The sequence below is a fragment of the Microcebus murinus genome, chromosome 16 (assembly GCF_040939455.1).
Source record: "Microcebus murinus isolate Inina chromosome 16, M.murinus_Inina_mat1.0, whole genome shotgun sequence".
Taxonomy (NCBI): domain Eukaryota; kingdom Metazoa; phylum Chordata; class Mammalia; order Primates; family Cheirogaleidae; genus Microcebus; species Microcebus murinus.
Window position 1 is genome coordinate 4,603,256 of NC_134119.1, and position 22,704 is coordinate 4,625,959.

Consider the following 22,704-nt stretch of genomic DNA (forward strand, 5'->3'; position numbering starts at 1 on the left):
AGCTCCTGATTAGCCAAAGATAACCAGTATTACCACAGTGAGGTGGGATAATTCTAGCCTAAAGCAAAGAAGCTTGACATTTTAGTTAGACTATGAGTAAATTTATTATTTCCTTTAGGATTAATAAGATGTTGAAATCATGACTACCTTCCTGGACCTCTGTCTATTCAGGGACCCATGGATGGAACTGAGTCTAGTGAGTCAATAATTAATTTTATCTCGTTATAAATAAGTTAACACTGAATTGTCTTTGTATTCAATACAGGACTTTCCAGTTCGTGTAGTCTGTCCTAGATAACAAACTCCTCATAGTCTCATTAATTTGCTTGGTAGAGACTAGTACAAATGTACTGACAGTGAGGTCTCCTTTCTGTGGTATCAATGGAAGATGAGGTGTTGCTATATACAGGCATTGGCCAGATAACAAGGCTCACTCACTCTCTTTTACAAATAGCTTTTAAAATATAAATCTCTTTTTAAACTCCAACACACATTCCTGACTCCTATAACACTCAATAATGGAGCATGACGTAGCCTCTTCTGACTACTCTCAAGTTGTGACACAGAACTCCCATCACGCACTGACTCAGTGAACCCTACAAGCCACGTCTCTTGGGATTCGGCGCCTGAAACACGGAGAATAGTCCGCCCAGGGTTTACACTGTTGTTTCTGGACTCCCCCGAGCCTGTTCTCTGGAGTGTTCTTGCCCAGTCCACCGCTGTCTGATCTGTACTGCCACAACTGCCACTTTCAATGGGGCCACCTCTCCAGCCCTTTCCCTTCCTTCCAGTCTGTAATGAGCTGGAAACCAGAGCAGAGTTAACAGTTAAGTGTAAAGTAGGAGTAAACAGGATAATATTCAAGGCTAGAGAGCCCTCAAATGTGTAAGTATGCAAGAAACTGTAATGAAGGAAAAGAACATCCCCTCTGGCTGCTCTAAAATTTTACTTTCTTTCTGCTTCTCAGCCATGTTGTGGGGAGCTGAAGCTACCTTCAGCTAAGTGAGGTGTCCTGAACGTACTTGGTAAGTTCTCTTGTGATGTTTAAAAAAAAGAATTGTATCATAAATAGTAAAACATACGAATCTAAATATTACAATAAACTTAATCTTTAAAAGCGTAATTAAGCTGAAATTTTGTCAGTAATTTTTTTTTTTTACCAGAATCTCATCCAGTGAAAAAGATTAAAGACATCTTTTAAGTATGAATGTGTGTTGTTCTTATCTGAGAGTAATAAGCCTGGTTCATGGAAACCATTTATAAGAAGGTTTCGCTTATCAGAGACTTCCAAAGCAAACGATCAAACAAAGAAGAATGTTGCTGCTAAAACGACCAAACTCGAAATGCAGCTTCCACTATCAGCATGTGATGGATAAATGCCTGGCTTCTTTATCTAAGGGCTCTGTGCACTTGCATTCTGGTGCGAATCACCAGAAAGTGGCCCCCAAGCAGGGCTGGTCCAGGGCCACCAAACGGCTACATTAAATGGAGTCAGCAAAACTTAGAAGGATTAATTATCAACTGCAATACTACCCAATTACATTAATTGGCCAATGTTTCCAACTAAGAAGAGTTGCTGATATTCATTCTCTGTCCTCATTTTACTGGACGAACTTTATGCATTAAATGTGATTGAAAAGAATGCTGAAAAGAGCTATACGTCAGAAATGAATACTGCTCCTTAATTCTTTGAATTCTAATTTAAAACACAGATTCAGACACTGGGAGATTTGTGTTTGTTTGTCTTTAATCCATTTTCAATTCCCAGGGTACACTTAGTAAAGTGTATCTGTACCTAAATATTGGTATCTTTAATGACTCTTTCTAGCAACCCCCCCACAGATATTTTGCATTTCTAATTTGCTTGGTACACAGGCAACCAATGTGCATAATTGAACTGCAAATGGAAGCGTGCTTGCTACTTTAGTGAAATTAGAATTCAGTGAAGGTTATAAAAATATTAAACTTAATATCATATTACAGGAAGCGTAAGTATTTTTGATGGGCCCATAATTTTACCACTTCACCTGCTGTATCCGCTGGCAAACATGGTTTGGAATATTAATGGAAAACTCCCTCATTATTAAACTGCAGTATTAAAAAAAAAACCCACAACCACTAACAGCTTACTACAAAGACATTTTCAGAAATTATCTACCTTAAAAATATTTTCCCACCATACAGTTCAGAAAATAGATTTAATTTTGCAAAGCTAGAACAAATGGGGAGATCCCCCACTGCCTCAAACAATTCATTAATTCAAAAAGTTCTATTTTCTTTGCATTTCAAATCTCAGAAGGGAAAAAAAAATCCAATCTCCTCTTCTCCAACCTCCATTTGAGTGTGCCTATCTTGCTGAGGTCCAGATTTGAATAATTCAAAAGCATCTCTAGTATATAGTATATGTATCAAGGGGGAAGGGGCCAAAACCATGGCATTTTGGGTCAATTAATGCAAACAGAAAGCTCTGTACCCCCTTCACCTACCACATTGCTTCAATCAATAGGCACAAATGCCAGAAAGGGCTACAATAAGAATGAGACGAGATGAACACCTATGTAAAGGACAAAGAAAAGCACTCAAATTACAGGTCAAAGGGACCAGATCCCAAAGCAATTTGGCAAAGTCCACACAGTATAATCCACCGATACAAAAAGTTTGGGTTATGCCTGTGTCCAACTGATACTTTACCACCTGAGTTTAGTAAAGAACCCAATAATTATTGATTTGCCATGTTCTGAAGAAGACAGGTCAGAGACTGAACTTTTGAAGCACAATATAAGGTTCCTTGAATATCAGGTTAATCTGAAAGATGAGAAGAGCTTCACAAAGTATGTCTGAAAGATATCTGGCTCTCCTTGTCACAACCCAGACCTTTGTGCGTTCAAAACCCCAGCTCCACGATCACCCTCCCTCTCCTCCCCTTTCTCTTTTTCCTTCCCTGCCTCCCCACCTCTCTCTCTTTAGAAGAATGATTTATAACCTTCCCTAATAGCTAGTGCATCCCAAGGGTTTTCAGAAATAGGAGATGCACTCTAGGCATGTCCTTTTCAGGTATGCTGTGACACTATGGGTGGCAGGCAGGCCAATGCTGGTAGTATTTTAAGTTGATTTGATTGGCCACCTTTTTATAGATTATATTTGAAAATTTACTATCAGCTTTTCACTATAAAACAAAAGCACATTATAGAAAGAAGAAAAACTCTTATTTCTTCTCAAAATTAGGAAGGGCTCATAAATTAAAATGTGGCATTAATTTATTTCCAAAAAGGCAATTCAAATATTATACTTCCACCTTCAAAGATTAAACAATCCATCTACCCAGTTTTTGTCAAAGCTAGGAGAAGAATGATGCAATTCCACTCTTGTATCATGCTTTCAGTTACATGGTATTTGTAAATATTCTGTGAGGCAGATAACTATTCTCCTCATTTTACAAATGAGAAAACTAGAATCTTGACAGGTTAATAGACCAGCCAACTGGTTAAAGAGCAGAGCTGGGCTTTCTGCTCAGGTTTCCTAACCTCAAACCCACTGATCTTTGAACAGAGTGGGTAAAACCAAGCTTAGCTATGTGTGCCCCTGGGGAGACAGGAAGGCAGGCCTTTGGATATGTGCTGCCTGTCCCGACATCCTCCACCTCCTGGGGATGTCCTCTCTCCCAGAGGAACCTGGGAGCACTACTGACTCACCAAGATATCATCGTGTAGCTGCATCTAAGAGGACCCCTGGAAAAGGGCAGTGCTCTTTATTCCAAGGTATGTATGTCTAATAAATGATGCAGTGGCCCCTCAGCACATACTACTGCAGCACAGGGGGCTAGCCTTCTTTGCTGACTGTGAGGCTGTCCTGGGAATGCAATGACATCTGGCTTCACCCAAGTTCCCCTCAAACACTGATTAAACATCAAATAAAAACAAAGAAGCCCTTTCTCATATGCAAATATAACCTTGTGTCACCTAGGAGGAAAGCCTGCAGACACCTGGACATTTTGTTATGTAACTGCTTTTCTGCCAAATAAACTGAATTTTGAGAACAATGGAACTTAACACTTTATATTCATTTGTGAGGGTGGGGCCATCACCTAAGACTGTGAGGCAGGTCAGCACCCTAGAAAGAACACTGGAGCAGGAGCCGAGATTCAGACCCAAATACCACATCTGCCTCTAAACCACTCTCTGGACTCCAAACGATCACACACCCATACTCTGTAACTTGCTCTCTTATCTGCAAAATGAAGGCCACAACCACAAAATCTTGGTCTTCCTTAAGTAATCATAAATCAAAACAAATGTGCAATTAATTATTACTTTAAAAAAATTCCTATGACAGTAGAGGAATGGGTCTTTCTAAAAGAGAGACAGAGACACACATAAACACACACATGTTTATACTTAACATCAGAAAGCACATCTACATTATACAACTACCTACTGAGATTATTATATTCAGAAAATCATGCTGCTTTCCCTGTATTTACTGTGAAAATTGGTAATTTTCAGCTACTGACAACCTTGCTCAAATTTGATGTGGACAAGGAAATCAAGGGGTAGGGGGAGTAGGTAAAAGAGGAGAATGAAAGATTTCAGCTACCCTTGATATCAAGGGAAAAACTTAAAGCATATGGATCCAGAAGATACATAAATGCCAACATCCCAGGTCTTTTCCTGTCTCCAGTATGCTGCAGAAAGAGCATGGCCCTCAGAGCCAGACAAAATGATCCACACCTTGGCTCTGTCACTAGCTAGCTTCGTGACCCTATGACACTAGCCTCCTCTGTAAAATGGAGGTAACAACGCATGCCTCCCAGGGCAGACAGCAGAATGACATGAGAGAGTACATGTGCAGCTCCAGCACAGAGGAGCCCCTCAATCAATGCTGGCTTCCGCCCTCCTGGCTTCTGGATAACACCCTGATTTGAGAGTCCAGATCAGGCCGTGCAGCCTCAGAAGCACGGGAAAGAGCTGGCGCAGGTGCACCATAATGAGAGAGAGCAACAGATGCAGGGAATAAGAGTTTGCAGAAACGATCAGATAATGAAACACCTTATATCTTTCCAAAAAGGTGAATCATTTTCTTTTAGGTGTCAAATGAATAGCCAAATGTATCACAATCAAAATCTATCGTGGAAAAAAAAGCCAGACATGTACTCGTTTCAAATGAGTAGCAGCTCCTACTGCTGCAGAGCCTCTGTGACACTGGGCCGCCTGACAGTTAAAGGGCAAACACACCGCCCCCAGAGCTCCCCCTTGTCTCCAGAAGTTCTAATGAGCTAAAAGTTTATTCCATTTCTAAAACACATTTAAACTCCAACCCATCACTTACATCTCCTTAATTCTGAAATCCAATTCTCAATTTGGGCACTTTACCAGCATCTTTTCAAAAGTTGGACTTTGGAAAATATATGCACTCTCAGACAGAAGTGGGGAAAAGCCATCAGACATGCACCAAGCTGACACCCTTGAATATATTCCAATTTCCTCAGCCCTCATCTCCCTTAGCGTCTCACAATCAGTAAAGTGCAATGACCAATCATTGGAAATGACATGAGCTTAATGTCAGAAATCATTTAGTTTAAATAAGAAAATAACTCCATTTAGCTTTCTCCCACAAAGTAAAATTAAGTTTGTTTAGCCCTTTTTTATTTATTGCCAAAGGGCAGATTTAATTTCAAGGGAGTGAAAACCAAACTCATTCTGAAGTGAAGTCTAAAGTTACCACTTTAATTTTGCTTTAACTATTGAGGCGCAAAGGCTGAAAGCATTAAAATAAAGAGGCATTAATTATGGGGGAAAAAGATGTGAGTGGGACCCACTAAGATTTTTTAATCAGGGGGTGGAGGATGAGGGCTGGAGAGAATTCTATCATCTTATTTTGCTATGCTGCAAATACAAACTTTAAGAAAACCCACTGGCTCTAGGGGCCTTTTGAGCCTGCCCTCGTGGGCTCCAGTCTCAGGACTTACCAGATACATTAATTGAGGCCCCTGCATCGATGATCCCACTGTTGGGCCTCACACAGTACCTGCGCGGTGCTGTGGTCTTCACTTTAAAACACACATTTCGGTCTGTCGGGTTGCCAAGCTTTAGGTTGGTGGTGACAACATCAGTGAAGGGACCTGTGGAATAAGACAGAGACTGATTGGGGATCTAGTGAGGAAGGTTTAGAAGATTGGCTTATTAATAGCAGGGAGGGAAGTAAATGTACTTAAAGGAAGATTTGAGATCCAAAATTATCTCATTAACATGCCAATGGATGGGAGAGATGAGCTGAGGTTAATGCATTAGCAGTAACAGCTAATATTTACCATGTTCTTACTATTTCACCAGGTACTTAGTAAGTGTTCTAACATATGGCATCTCACTGAAACCTCACAATTTGATGATTATTGCTGTTTTACAGATGAGAAAATTGAGGACGGCAGAGACAAGCTACTTGTCCAAGTTTTCATGCTAGTTAGTGGCAGCTAGGATCTACAATCAGATGGCCTGAATCCAAGGCCAGTTCTTACCTATGTTAAATACTGATTTCCACAGTAACAAGAAGAAATCTAACAGAAAGAGCATAAAGGACTAAACTTGGTCCAAAATGATTATCAAGGGCATAGGGTGCCGAGAGCAGCAGATATAAGAAAGACTTTGAGGTGTTAATGGTCTATAAACACAGAAACCCCCAATAATAGAGTGCTGCTGCTAGAAAAGTTAATATCATCTTAGGCTACAGCAAGAAGTCCGGCGCCCTGCTGGGCAGTCCACACCTGAAACATCACATTCATTTTTAACTGCGTAGGCTACTGGGAAGACTGAAACAAAGCTCGGTGCCCTGAAGATATTTTTTATTACTATTATTTATTCATTTCCTACTTTATTAGATTTTTTAATTAAAAAAGTAAAACATGCTTCTTAAAACGAACCAAACAATAAAAGATGTATAAAGAGGAAGTTAATAAGCTTTCTCTTGTCCCCTGAGGTAACTAATATTAACGATATGGGAGATCTTTCCACATCATCTACGCTTACACAAACAATGCATACATACAGGTGTGGGGGATGGAGGGCTAACAAAAATGAGATAATACTATTCACATTACTCTGAAACTTGTTTTTCATTTACCAGTCTACCAGTCTACTGTAGACATGTGATCTAGGTTTACTAGTCAGTCAGGTGGGAGAGGTTGAACTACAAGACCTCTTAGGTCCTTTTCAAATTTACTTATTTTCAACAGGTTAAGTCAACATCTTTGTGTTCCCTCTAGGCAAGTTCTTCTGTCTTTACAAGGAAGTAGGAAATGGGGTGGAAAGGGGGTGTGCTTGTGTGTTCCCAAAGAAGTACATAATGTTGGTTTATCTATACCTTAAGAAGATCCAACAAAGACATTTGAATCTGTGCTTTGAAAAGTTTTCAATGAGACTCCAAGCTCCTGAGGGCAAGGATTATACCTCACCCATCTCCGTATCCCAGCACTGTGCCCGACATGGAATAAAGGTCTCAATATATTAATATCTATTCACCAAGAAGAAAACTACCTGTCAATTATCTCTAGCAGAATTAAAATCTCAGGCTGGTTCCTCTCCTCTTGAGGGGCTCAGGGTATGAAAAATCAACTTGATATGGGCTTAACTTAAACAGAAATTAAGAAACCAATAATGGTGGAAAGGAAGAAACGAAATGGGACTCAATTCCAAAATCAAATAAACTACAGCTAGTTCTGCTATAAGGCTTATTTTGAAAACACAAATTTATTCCAATTTGACTGATGTGCATATTAGAGGGACAATCTGAGCATAAAACGATTTTCACATTTGCTTATGCATGATTTTGTCTGCAAAAACAATAGGGGGACGCAGAAAACTGTCCCCAGCTGCATCTAGCCACACAGAAGAACACAACACACACACCCACACACCTCCACCGCCTCAGGATGCCTCAGTTCACCTTGTGGGCAATGAGTCACACCTGTCCACACTTGGCATTACAACTTTATGTCCAATTTCAGGTAATCCTCCTTCCTCCACATGACAGTAACTCACAGAACACAACTCTTCTGACATCTATATACACAGGCAAACTTCAGGCCTTTTCAAAGTAAAGAGCCGAATCTGCTACAGTATTTGCTTTTATCTTTGTACGGGTACCACTGACAAAGTCAATCATGGACAACCAATGCAGTCTCCACAAAAGGCCCCAAAAACAGGGTTTGGGGGCCGGGCGCGGTGGCTCACGCCTGTAATCCTAGCTCTTGGGAGGCCGAGGCGGGCGGATTGCTCAAGGTCAGGAGTTCAAAACCAGCCTGAGCAAGACCCCGTCTCTACTATAAAAATAGAAAGAAACTAATTGGCCAACTAATATATATAATATAAAAATCAGCCGGGCATGGTGGCTCGTGCCTGTAGTCCCAGCTACTCGGGAGGCTGAGGCAGGAGGATTGCTTGAGCCCAGGAGTTTGAGGTTGCTGTGAGCTAGGCTGACGCCATGGCACTCACTCTAGCCTAGGCAAGAAAGCGAGACTCTGTCTCAAAAAAAAACAGGGTTTGGGGAGCTTCTGGGAGCTGAACACATGGAGGCTTGCAGGAAGGTGAACAAGAACTCATCTGTAGCCGGGCGCAGTGGCTCACGCCTGTAATCCTAGCACTCTGGAAGGCCGAGGCGGGCGGATTGCTCGAGGTCAGGAGTTCGAAACCAGCCTGAGCAAGACCCCCGTCTCTACTATAAAGAGAAAGAAATTAATTGGCCAACTAATATATATAGAAAAAATTAGCCAGGCATGGTGGATGCCTGCATGCCTGTAGTCCCAGCTACTTGGGAGGCTGAGGCAGTAGGATTGCTTGAGCCCAGGAGTTTGAGGTTGCTGTGAGCTAGGCTGATGCCACGGCACTCACTCTAGCCTAGGCAACAAAGCGAGACTCTGTCTCAAAAAAAAAAAAAAAAAAACTCATCTGCATGCCGGTAGGGTGGCACATCCCAACTCCACGGGGACAGCAGCTCTGTGCTCAGGACACTCCCAGACCTCGCCCTATGTATCTCTTCACCTGGCTGTTTATTTGAATCCTTTATAATATTCTTTGTAATAAACCAGCAAATGTAAGTAAATGTTTCCCTGAGTTCTGTGAGCTGCTCTAGCAAATTAACTGAACCCAAAGAGGGGGTCGAGGGAACCCCAACTTGAAGTTTTGGAGGCCCAGACTTGTGACTAGTGGGAAGGACGGGGCAGTCTTGGGGACTGAGCCCTCAACCTGTGCAACCTGATGCTATTTCTGGGGAGACAGTGCTGGATCTGAATTAGAGGATGCCCAGCTGGTGTCCACTGCTTGGTGTGTATGAGAAAACCCCCCATCTGGTCACAGAAGTCTTCCGTGTTGGTGGTTGTGGTGTGAGAGTAGGGGAAAAGCACAGTTTGAGAGTTTCTTCCAAAACAGCTTACCTTTCCACTAAGGCCTGCCGGAAGCTATGAGAGGAGGCATCTGAAGGGCCTGTAGGTACAGTTTTAGCCAGATGTGGAGAAAGGAAGAGTCTTTCGTACTGCACCTCACCTACTAAGTCCATCACAAACAACCCTCCCTCCACACTTCGGCCAGCTCCCTACTGAGAACAAAAAGCTTACACAGGAGGGCAGGTACTTGTGGCCCAAGAGGATTTTCAGCTACTGAGGGAGGGCCAGGTGCTGACGATGCTTCATCCTTGCATCCAGTTCTTGGCATCAAGGGAGAAACAGGACACTTGGTGCTGAGGCAGTGTCTGAGACTACGGAGGCAGCAGCTCTCCGGGACTACCCTTTCTCCAACACATGCAGTCTGACTCACAATAAAGATGGAGAAAGTCTGATCTCCTATTAAGTCTCTTTGCTTGCTTAAAGCAGCGATCACTTCAGCAATGGTAGGAAAAATAAAAAAGAATAGTTAATCACAACTATGACTTTGTAGTCTCAAAGAAAGCAATAAAACACACACACACATGCACACAAATGGCACACAAACCTACAAGGAAACAAGCAAATCACCACATATATAATTCCTTGGTAGGCCGGGCGCGGTGGCTCACGCCTGTAATCCTAGCACTCTGGGAGGCCGAGGTGGGTGGATGGCTCAAGGTAAGAAGTTCAAAACCAGCCTGAGCAAGAGCGAGACCCCGTCTCTACTAAAAACAGAAAGAAATTAATTGGCCAACTAAAAATATATAGAGAAAAAATTAGCCGGGCATGATGGCGCATTCCTGTAGTCCCAACTACTCAGGAGACTGAGGCAGAAGGATTGCTTGAGCCCAGGAGTTTGAGGTTGCTGTGAGCTAGGCTGATGCCATGGTACTCTAGCCCAGGCAACACAGTGAGACTCTGTCTCAAATAATAATAATAATAATTCCTTGGTCCTCACATAAAAACTGCCAATCAGAAGAACCCCACAGAAGCATGGTAGCCACACAATGCTGGGGGAAGGGAGAAAAAAGTGGAAAAATGTGTGTCTACATAAAGAGATAGCTAAAAAGGGATGAGCTTTCAAGTACAAAGCCTGGGGGGAAAAGGTACTCAATGAAAGTATGAATGTAATTCAAAAACTATCAGGCCTCAAAGCTTTCTAAATATTAATATAGGTTGAAAATTACTGGTTTCAACAAGATTCTGCCTCAAGAACATGGAAGTATCTTTAGACCAGAATGCCAAGAATTCACAATGGCCACCCCCAAAACATCCAAAAATATGTAGATATTTTTCTAAGATGGTTCAAAGTATAGAGAGAGCAGAAAATAAGGATGCTGGCAAGATTTCAATGCAATAAAATTAAGAATACTTATTAACTTCTAATTCACTACCTAGAGTATCTCCCCCCCCCATGAGGGTGGGGTATGGGGATCCCAAATTTAAATATTTGTTTATCCCTTACATTGATCTTTTCTTCAGAGCACTCTACAAAAATAAACCAAATTTAAATAAATAAATAAATAAATAAACCAAATTTAAATGGAAACACTAAGCTATTTTTGGAAATTTCCCAGGTTAATCTATTACAAAGCAATCTAAATGGTGTTTCAACTTACCTGAGTCACATAAAAGGTAGTCTAAATTATTAAAAGACAAGCAATATTTGTAATAATAAACAGGATAAGATAAGCATCTGAGATTTCTCCCTCAACAATCCTGAGTCTTTAAGTGTTAGGGATTTCTTGGGCTTTCATAGGCTTTTATTTGTAAAAATCTGGAGGGAGCTATAGTGAAAATCATATTCAATGGAACAACATTGTTGGTAAAATAGCAAAAGACACTTTGTAAAAAACAGGTCAAACCCCATCTCCCCACTCTGGGCAATTTACTCTAAGAATTTTATTGAAAATAAATTCTATTCGATTTGAGTAATTATAGGAGATAAAGCATGTTAGTGTTCTCCTTTCCCCTGTATTAATGAATTAGAATACACAAAAACCCCAATAAAAATGATATAAAGTCTTATGCGCATCATTCAGATTTTTACTAGTCACTTTCATTTCATAAAACTGCCATTTCCATTAAAGCATTATGTAAAAAATGGGATTTTACTAACCAACATGCATATTTATCACCAATGAATTTAAACATTGCTTATAAGATACAGAGTCAATTTTACAAATGAAATCTCCTTCAAAAGTTAGAATTTTTTCTTTTAAGAGATGAAAACGATGATTTGTGTCTCTGGAACCATAGTGTATACTTTTAATCATTTTTCTTTCTAATCTTTTATTCCTTCAGATAACAGCCATACAAAACTAGGAACTAAGCATCTAAAACGTGAAACGAAAGCTTAAAAAAAATGAAGAAACACGAATTTGGGAGTACTCTTTAAAATTTTTATCTTCTATTCTTTATGTCCTATATTAGGCATATATTCATCTGTGGAAACTGTTGTGAGTTTGATAAAGATGCCCATGAAATAGCACTAACTGAACATAAATTCCTTGGCAAGCTCTGGAAGGTATCTTGGTAAAGCCAAGCACGGCATAATCTATTTCCTCCATTTTCTCCAAGGTCCTACTGGTTGGATTTTTCTCAATTTGTGTTTTTTTAAGACAGCAAAAAGACCCAGAATTGACCTGTTTTAGAAAGCAAATAATATAATGCCAGCAGAAATGTGCACACAATTAAAAGTCAAAGGAGTAACCATTGCTTTCTAGTCTTAGTTACTAAAACGGGGTCTGAGATTTACAAAGTGCTGGTTTAAAGGTTGAAGAAGATGGTCACAGTCCAGCAAACTTCTCAAAAGAGGTTAGGTTCCAGGTGTTGAAACTTTCTTCATAAATGGCTGGATAAACTTATCAATCAGGAAAACAGTGTTTTATGGAAAAAGTATTACATTAAATTTTGAGATACTATCGTGATCTATGCACAATTTAAATACTTCTTTTCCATAATTGTTCATTCAGAGACCCATGGAAGAAAAAATTAAAACAAAGATCTCCCCTTCAGGAAATATAAATACCATCTTTACAAAAGAATAATTTAAGAGTTATATACCAATTATAAAAGATAACAGTGAAAACTTCCCTTGAACCCTAAGCTCAACCGTGGCCTTTCCTAGCTGTATGACCTCAAGCATAGCAAGCCATCCCATCTATTAAATGGCAGGATGGAATTTTTTAAGGGGCAAATATACAATTTTATTTTTAACCCAGCAATTCAATTCTACAAGAAAAAAGATTAAAATGTACTTATAACACCAAACTATAAAACTCCTAGAAGATAACAGAAGAAAATCTAGATGACCTTGGGCTTGACTTTTTAGACACAACACCAAAGCACAAGCCATGAAAGAAACAGCTGAAAAACTAGACTTCATTAAAAATAAAAACATCTGTTCTGCAAAAGACACTGTGAAGAAAATAAAAAGTAAGCCAGACTTGGGAGGAAATATTTTTTAAAAACGTATCTGATAAAGACCCATCAACCAAAATATACAAAGAACTCTTTAAACTCAACAATAAGAAAATAAACAACCTGATTTAAAAATGGGCATAAGATCTGAACGGACACCAGATGTGGAGAGCAAGATATAGACAGCAAATAAGCAAATGAAAAGACATTCAACATCGTATGTCATTAGGGAATTGCAAATTGAAAAAGCAATGAGCTACCACTACACTCCATTAGAATAGCCAAATCTAAATCACTGCCAATACCAAATACCGGTGAGGATGTGGAGCAACAGGAATTTATTCACTGCTGTGGGAATGTGAAATGGTAGTTACTTTTAAAAGACAGTTTGGCAGTTTCTTACAAAACTGAACATATTCTTACCATACAATCCAGCGATCATGTTCCTTGGCATTTACCCAAATGAGTTGAAGCCATATGTCCACACAAAGACCTGCACACAGATGTTTACAGCAGTTTTATTCCAACTGCCAAAACTTGGAAGCAACCAAGATGTCCTTCAGTAGGTAAGTGGATAAACTGTGATATGTTCAGACATCGGAATAGTGTTCAGTTGCTAAAAAGAAATAAGCTATCAAGCCACGAAAAGATATGGAGGAACCTTAAATGCATATTATAAAATGAAAGAAGCCAATCTGAAAATACTACATATTGTATGATTCCAACTGCACAACCTTCTGGGTGAGGCAAAATTATGGAGACAATAACAAAATCACAGGTTGATAGGGGTTGAGGGAGGAAAGAATAGGTGGAGCCCAGAGGATGTTTAGGAAGTTCAAACTACTCTGATACTGTAATGCTGGATACATGTCATTATATTAATACATTTGTCAAAACCCACAGAATGTACAATGCCAAGAGTGAACCCTAATGCAGACTATGGACTTTGGGTGATAATGACGTGCCCATCTAGGGTCACCAATTGTAACCAACGTACCCCTGGGTTGGGGGATGCTGATAGTGGAGAAGACTATGCATGTGTGGGGGCAGAAAGTATAAGGGAACTCTGCACACACTTCTTGCTCAGTTTTGCTGTGAGAAAAATTGCTAAAATTGCTCTAAAATATAAAGTCTATTTTTTAAAGAAAGGGAGGCAGAAAAAAAATATTTGACCTTTTATATTAATTCACTTTCTGTGGCACCTCCCCCCCCCATGTTTCTGATATTAAGTATTGAGATTTTTAAAATATATGTGCACGTGTGTGCATGAATAAAGATGCTTTGTTTTGCAGAGAGATTGCTTCTCTTCCTTTCCTAAAGTTCATGAAATTCTGGTGTCACAAATAAATATCCTTCTTTTGTAATTCATCTCTCGATGTAGCTACAATACTTTCAAACTCAAACTATATGTGTTACCAAATAAGTTATATACCAATTTGATACATAATCTATCAGGTCTCAGCTTTCCAGATGTAAGCTTAAAGTTAATAGCTTCACAAGTTTTATTCACTCTGCATAAATAGAGCTGTATTATTCTATACTCTTGCAAACACAATTTAGATACAATATCTCTCCTTTTCACAGCCCCTCCAAAAAACAAGTTACCATATTTCACTTCAACTCTAAAAAGATTACCTTCTGGAAAGGTAATAATCTGTCTCCAGAAGCCTCAGACTTTTGATGGATTTTGTTAAGATGATAAAATTGTGCTTGAGGTTTCAATAAAATACACTCTGTATATTAAAATGGAGGGATGTGGATACTCTAAAGTAAAATCTGTTGAGTATCTTATAGATATCTTTAAATTTTACCCTTTGACAGTCTGTTTTCATTAAAAGGCATCCTATTGCTTTCTGCCTTCTCTACCCATCTGCAATGCACCAATTCCCACATTATTTGTTTTCTTGTTTGTGTAAATCTTCCCCTTCTAAAGTGGAAAGTCCACAAACAGACATTTTTGTACTTGTTCACTAATTATCATCAGCTCCTAAAACACTAACAGGCATAGTACAGATGCTCAATACATTTCTGAATGAACAAATGGCCATGCATGCTTCTATCTATTTTGCACAATGGCTGTATCCTCCCTACATGCATCCCTTGTATGCACATCCAGGCTCCGGATGAATGAACATTGAGACTGCTGCCGCTCCCTCTCCAGCATTATCACCCTTTTCATCTTCTGTACAGCACATACACATTTCGTTTGTTCTTTTCCTGTTTCCAGGAAACAGGAACAGGGTGGGAGAGGGTGTGGCTGTGCCTATCCTATTCCTCACCGGATCCCCTGAGCCTAGAAGAGTGCAATACATGTAGTTAAAGGACTCCATAAATGTGTGCTGCATGAATGTCAGGCTTCCTCAGAGATAAATGTACTCTGATTCTGCTGCATTTCCTGTAAACAGATGCCTACTTCAAAACCTGGATCTGAAATCATCATAAATTTGTGCTGTTCATATACAAGTTAAAGGTATTAAAAATGTTCGCCTGTGCCAATTATGCTTTCATCATAATTATTCTATTTTTTATTAATAAAATTTGCCCCCCCCAAAAAAATGGAAGAAAGATAGCATAGTACAGATGTTCAAAGAGGATAAGCTCTTAAATAACCATGAATTCAAGATTAAGGACATTGGAGAAGTTTTTTAAAAAATTAATTTTCTTGACTGAATTGTTACCTCACACATTAAATCAATGCTTTGGAAACAAAAAATAAAGCTTTGCAACCAAAGAGTTTTTAAAGGCAGACATTGTACTCTAATATTTTAGCAGAAAGCCTAATTGTATAGCTCTTATTTTAAAATAACTACACATAAAGAACCCTACATATAGATACAATTTTCCTAAAGATATTTTAGAATGCAAAGTGTTCTAAATGAATAAAGTATCTTCCCTGATATCCTTGGGAGACAGCCAGCTACTGAGAAACATCACACCCGTTACAGCAAAGGAAATCAACACCAAGAACTCTCTCTGATGATGCCATCAAAGGCACACCTGAAGCCAGCTTGATTGAAATGGACTATACCAACCTTCCAGGTTGCTTACTCAATTCACTGGTTTCCTAGCTCCTTCAGAGCAGAAAGAAAGAAAGCTCAGCCTGCTACCACCTCCACAGGGGGGAAAACTAGACCGCAAGGCACTCTATTGTAGTGTAAGACTTCAATAGATAAAAGTGCCTATGAAAGGCCTAAGATCAAACTCAAGAAAGCTAACCAAAAAAACACAAAGTTAGACAGTAAGGAACAGCCTGGGAAACTAAGATATTTGCAGCTTATAAAACAAATAAGTGATTAGAATCCAAAATATATAAAGAACTCTTACATATAAATGTGCTAAAATTCTTATGGAGGAATACCATACAACAGTTTAAAGAATCGACTAGATCTGTATTTCAACAACTGATGGGTCTCAAAGACATGTTAAGTCATATATACACTATGATACTATATTAAGGGATCTAGAAAAAAAATGGAAATAGTTCACATTAAATTCCTATGGGGAATAAAAAAAAAAGGAAGGAGTATAAATGGGCAGATATGGAATACAGACATGTCTTTAAATTATTAGTGAACTTTCTACTTGTTTTATTAAAGAAAGATTTTAAACAAGCCTAACAAAGTATTAACTTTTAGTTACTCTGTATTTGAGTATTATCTATACTTTTCCGTAGTTCAATTTTTTCCACATAAAGAAAGCTACCTGTAGTTTACATGAGATCAAAACAATGTTCTTTTAAAAAATTTTCTTCTTGTCCAGACATGTAGAGTTGTTAAAAACCAATATACCTACATTGATAGTCACTCTTGTATAATTTATTAAAATCAAGGCTATCACTTAAAACATATCTAGAATAGCAGTGGTCATTAATTCAAGACAAAGACTCACACCTACAATTTTTATGAAAGCTAATATATGAGCTTTGGAACCTAGAAACATTTACCCATCTAAAGATAAATACTATGACTACTTTTCTTTAATATACTATATATTTTTTCTAAATAAAAAAAATGGCTAAAAGTATTATATAAGAGCTGAGGCTCTATACATTCTATCTACATTCAGCAATAAGATTATGGTACACAGTCAAAGGTTATTCATAAATTTTATGTATCAGTTCTAGATGGATTTTAGACAATTTAATAAACTTAATTTTTTCAACAATCTTTATCTTATCAACTAACAAATATCTAGTAATTTTTTTTTTATTTAAAAGACCTACAACTGTATTAACTCCCCTTAGAGGCAGAAAAGAAAAAAAAAAATAAAAGACCAAAATTTGTGATTATAGTGATCACAAAAATAAACACAAAGATAAACTATATTCTACTCCAAATAAAATTCTATCTAAACAGGAAGGTGCCAAAATATTCATTTTTACATACAGCAGGATGACTCAAAACAGATAATATGCCCTAAGTTATGGGTATGAGTGATAAAATAGCAAAGGGTCCCAGTTACTACTGGTTGTAATTGTTATTTTTAACTAGACTGAGTTATAAATTAACAGTTCAAGTGCATGAAGTCAGTATCAACAGAAGCAGAAACTTCCGTGATGTGCTCCATCTTTAGTGGAGATGACAGACAGCATGTGAAAAGCCTCCACACCAAAATCACACAGCCCAATTCACACCAGACACACGAAGAGTAGAGCACAGCATGTTTAGCATTCTGCACCTCGACAGTCCAGCTGGGATTTTCAATCTGTGAACAATGAGAAATAGCAGAATGTAGTTTATCAGTTAGTGTGTAATCTGGTCCGGTTTCCTTTCAATAGAGAACCTAAGTGGCTAACCCAGTGAAAACAGATTATCAACCAGGTCAGCAGCTTCTTAAACAAATTCAACAAGAGGCCAGGGGAAAAGGCTGTGAGACGTGGATGGAAAATATCTTCTGTTTTCTCCTTTCTCTGTCTTTGGAAATTATGCTTATTCTTCAAAGTTTTGCTCAAATGCCTGTTCTTTTGGAAAGGCTTACCTAATATCTCCAGTCGGAAGAAATTATTCCTTACTATACTATGTTCCAACAATAAGCTGATGATTGCCAAATGTATATCTGCAGCCTGGCCTCTCCCCTGAGCTCCAGAAATCAACTGCCCATTTAACATCCGTCTTTGCAAGTGTTCTGAGCATCTCAAGTTTATCAGGTCCAAACAGCACGCTTGAACCCACTCTTCTCCCTCAAACTCATTGCTCCTTGTCTCGGGAAAAGAAACCACCACTCACCCAGCTGGTGGGGCCAAAAAGCAATTACCTTGGTTTCATCTCTTCCTCCACATTTAATCCATCAGCAAGTTCCGTTGGTTCTGCCTTCAAAATAGACTCAGAATCTAAGTACTTCTCACCATATTCTTTCTACTGCCGCCACCCTGGTCTACGGCACCATCTCTCTCACACGCTCAGCCCGATTATCGCAGTAGCTTTACAGCTTCCACATAAGCTTCCATCCACATGTCTTCCATACCCTACTGTCCCCACGGCAGCCACGGCCTTTTAAAAATAGTCTCTTGTTCAAAATCCTCCATGGCTTCCCATTTCGCAACAAAATCTGAAGTCCCTCTCATGTCTTGCCTACCAGCAGGCTCCTGCTCTCTTCTTTGAGACCATCTCCTAGCTGGCCCCCCATCACTTCAGTGCAAGCACAATGACCCCACTGCTCTCTGAACACGCCAAGTTCATCGCTGCCTTGCACTTGCCACTCCATCAGTCTGAAATGCTCTTCCCCCAGCTATCTGCACAGTTCACACAGTTTCTTTTTATCCAGACCTCAGTTCAAATACCACCTTCTCGAGGAAGTAGCATTCCCTGGTCAACCTTTAAAACAGAATCCACTCCCAAATCCCTTTATCCTGCATTGTTTTCTTTTTTGTTCATTTCGCACCTACCACTACCTGACACCACATCATTTATAGTTTCTGTTTTTACTTAGTATATATCTTCCCCACGAGAAATGAGCTCCATGAAGGCAAAGGTTTTCTCAGTTTTTTTAATCTCGGCCTCTCAAGTATCCAGAACAATGCGTGGTGAGCTGCCAGTGCTCAGTAAGTAACTGATGCACAGAATGGTCCAGGTAGGCTGTGCTAGACTCTCAAGCTACAGGGCCCTGCTGCTCCCTCCCAGAACACCAGGAAGACAGAGTAAACACACTAAGAGAACCATTCTGGGGCCCATCCAGAACTAATGAATCAGAATCTCTGGGACTGAGACTCTATAATAATATATCTTTTAAAAACATTATCAAATGTGACGTTAGCTAACATTTAACAGTGCCAGGTCTATCTTAAGCACTTTACATGTGTTAATTTATCTTCCTAATATACCCCAAAGTGAAGAATCTCAGGCATAGAGAGGTCAAATGTTATTGAAGGTCATGTGACTTTCAGGTGGCAGATCTAGGATTCACACCAAAGCAGTTTGGCCTCACAGTTCACACTCTTAACTGCTGGGCTGTATTTTATCTCTCACTGCACTGAACACTGTTTGAAAGGTAATATATAAAGAGTCACGTCAACACAGGAGGGTGGGGAGCACAAGGAATTAAACATTGAGGGGAGCCCTGGAGTCTGCAAGGCAGATGAAGCAAAGTGCATTCTGAGCAGAGAAGCAGCTCAAGTGAAAGCACAGTGTGAGGAGCCTACAGGGCTTCTTGGTGTCCCCCATGGTTAGGGTGGAAAAGCACCAGGGAGATGAATGAAGCTGAGGCTGCAAACATGCAGTGTGGCCCAATTTTGAAAGGCTGTGATGCCAGTCTTTAAGAATTTTAGGCACGAACCTATAAGACCTAGAAAGCCAATGAATATTTTTAAAAAGAGAAATGACATCAAATTTTGATTCTGGAAAAGTATCTCTGGAAACTGTGGACAGGACAGTTCAAAGGGTGATGGAAGCAGGTAGAAATATTAGAGACAGAGGGGTGGGACATGGGGCCACTACAGTAATCCTGAAGGGAGAGGGCCCACACTCAGGATTTGGCGGTAGGATAAAAGGAAGCAACGGAGTACACGAGACACTGCTGATTTAAACGGACAGACCAGATGTGAGAGGAGTGGGAAAGGGGAGTGGAAGATGAGTCTACAATTTCAGGCTCACCCAACTGGGTGCAAGGGCAACTCCCAGATAGGAAAGCCACATTCAGTAGGGATGAGAAGGTAAATTGTGACTGTAATGTAGAGTACACTGAGTTTAAGGTGCTTCTGTGACCAGATAGGCAGGGATGTCCATGCAAAAGATCTGCTTGGAGGCTGGGCGTGGTGGCTCACACCTGTAATCCTAGCACTCTGGGAGGCCGAGGGGGCTGGATCACTCAAGGTCAGGAGTTCAAAACCAGCCTGAGCAAGAGCGAGACCCTGTCTCTACTATAAATAGAAAGAAATTAATTGGCCTACTAAAAATATATGTAGAAAAAATTAGCCAGGCATGGTGGCGCATGCCTGTACTCCCAGCTACTCGGGAGACTGAGACAGAAGGATCGCTTGAGCCCAGGAGTTTGAGGTTGCTGTGAACTAGGCTTACACCATGGCACTCTAGCACCAGGCAACAGAGTGAGATTTTGTCTCAAAAAAAAAAAAGAAATCTGCTTGGAGATACAGATCTAGAAATTTTCTGTGCAGAAGTGGAAGCTAAGGCATTCTTAATGAGGTAACATACAGAGAATAGTTATACTGTGAAGACTAAAGCCAGAACCCTGGGAAATGCCAACATCCAGTAAGAGATGAAGAGGCGTGGAATTCGGCAGAAGAGTGAAAAACAAGTGTCACAGAGAGAAACCTGGGGAACTGAGAAGGGTTTCAGTGGAGGGATGAGGTCTGAAAATTGAAAGAAAAGTGAAGATGTGAAACAGTAAGTGAGATTCACTGCTTCCCAAAAATTAGTTGTGATAGAAGACTGGGCATGCGCTTAAGTGTGGACAATCTAGAGAATGAGGGTTCTTTTCAGGAAGGGGCAAAATCAGTGTGTTTGCAGGCACAGGGAGGAATCAAGTAGAAAGGAAATGTGAGAGATCAGAAACAGAGGATAACTAGTGGAGCGAGACACCATAAACCAAGGGAAAGGAATGCATAAAGAACACACATCAAAAAGGTAGCCCTGACCCTCTGAAAGAGAAGAGGAGGATAAGTGAAAACTTAAGTTTGTATAAGGGAGAAAAGTAACAAGCATTTGGTAGAAAACCCTTGAATATTTACTGAGCAAAGATACTATGTTCACATTAACCAGCTGCACACAGCAGGCCCTGCTGACAGACTTCCTTACTGGCACCACTGAAAGTCTTCTCTCTTCCCTTCTCTACTCAGCATTCTCCTAAACACCACCCCTTCCTCACCTATACCTTAGACTCGGGTCCCATTAACCCCTGGAGAACCGCCACGTGCCATGCACAGTGCTAGACACTGGGACCTAGGGAGAAGAGACACAGTCCAACAAAGACAAAGAGCTGCTGACTAATGGGGAAGGGAGTCAAGTAACCAACAACACACCGTGTCAGGTGGGAGCCAGGGGAACAGGCACAATGCGAGCATCAGAAAAGTGTCCTTGAAGAAGTGAAGCCTGTGCTGAGTTTCAAGGGTAAGCAGGAGGAAGCAGTGAAATAGGAGAAGGAGGAATTAACTAATTTTCAGTGGTGAAACAGTATATGCCAAAGCCCTGTGGCCAGGGAGAACTAACAGGCTGGAGCACAAGCATGAGGAAAGATGGCTGGCGCTGGGAGACGATGGGGTGGGGATAACTGATTGTCCAGGTTACGTTAAAGGATTTAGGCTTTATTATTTTGGCAATGGAGAGATATTTAATGATTTTAAACAAGCAAGAGATATGCTCAAATTTGCATCTGGGAAAGCTCTATCAGGGTGGAGAAAAAGAGAGGACCCAGACAGGAAGACCAGGGGAGAGGCCACCACAGTCAACCAGAGGAAGGAGGCAGCCACAGAGAGGACAGGAAGAAGGGGCCTATGCGGGTGATGGGCTCTGAGTCTCTGTGAATGTGGGTGCCATTCAGTGAGACGGCAGGAAGAGGAGGTTTGGAGGAAAGAGGAAAAGGCAGTGGTGAGGAGTGCGGCTGGGGGCCTGCTGCATTTAAAGTATCTGCAGCCTTATATATGGCTTGGGTCAGGACTGGGATCATACACAAGTGATGTTAGAAGCTCAGGGTACTGGCAGAAGAGCTCCCCAAGGAAGAGAAGGGAAGAGAGGGAGGGAGGAAATCTGAGAGAGACAGAGAGGAGAGAGAAAATGGGGAGGAGGAGAACCTGTAACCCTGAGCATTATCAACAGGACTGAATGAGGCCAGGGTAAAAGTGGCCACATGGGTAGAAGAAAAGTAGAGAGGGAGCAATTAGGGAGGTCAAGGGAAGGGTGTCGATGAGCAGGATGACCAGAGTCAGATGCTACAGAGAGCACACATGACGAAGAATAAAGACGCAACAAGAGATGTGATGAAGCAGTCATTGAGCTCCTGGGCAATGACTTTCGGAGGGAATGAATGCTGAGAAAATACATGATACTATTCTTTCCAGAAGCTTGCTATGGTAGAAAGGAAAGTGATGGGAGCAGCTAGAGAGGGCAAACACAACTGAGAAAACAATTTTTCTTTTTTAAAGGCAGAAGAGACAATACTGAGATGTTTACTGAAGATGACTAATTGCCAAGCACTACACTCAGTGCCAGGTACATAAAGAAAGAAAAAGAACCTTGCTTTGAAGGAGAAAGGCAACAAAAGCATTCATTTTAAAAAAAAATTTTAGAATAAAATTAAAATGCTCAAATGAGCTAAGTTTTCTCTGAACTTCTCTAGATGACTGTTCATGCTTCTTCAACCTCTGCCTAGTTTTGAGCAAGGCAAGAGGCGAATAGGCACTCACAGTAAAACGGGATGCCCTG

At 40.3% G+C, this 22,704-nt stretch overlaps 1 protein-coding gene across 1 annotated transcript in view; it reads right to left on the bottom strand.

Moving 5' to 3' along the window:
• VAPB (VAMP associated protein B and C) overlaps positions 1 to 22,704 on the bottom strand; it is a 48,732-nt gene that overhangs the window by 16,276 nt on the left and 9,752 nt on the right. The window contains exon 2 of the mRNA XM_012770453.2: positions 5,966 to 6,118. Coding sequence (XP_012625907.1) covers positions 5,966 to 6,118 — 153 coding nt within the window. The remainder of the gene's footprint in view (positions 1 to 5,965; positions 6,119 to 22,704) is intronic.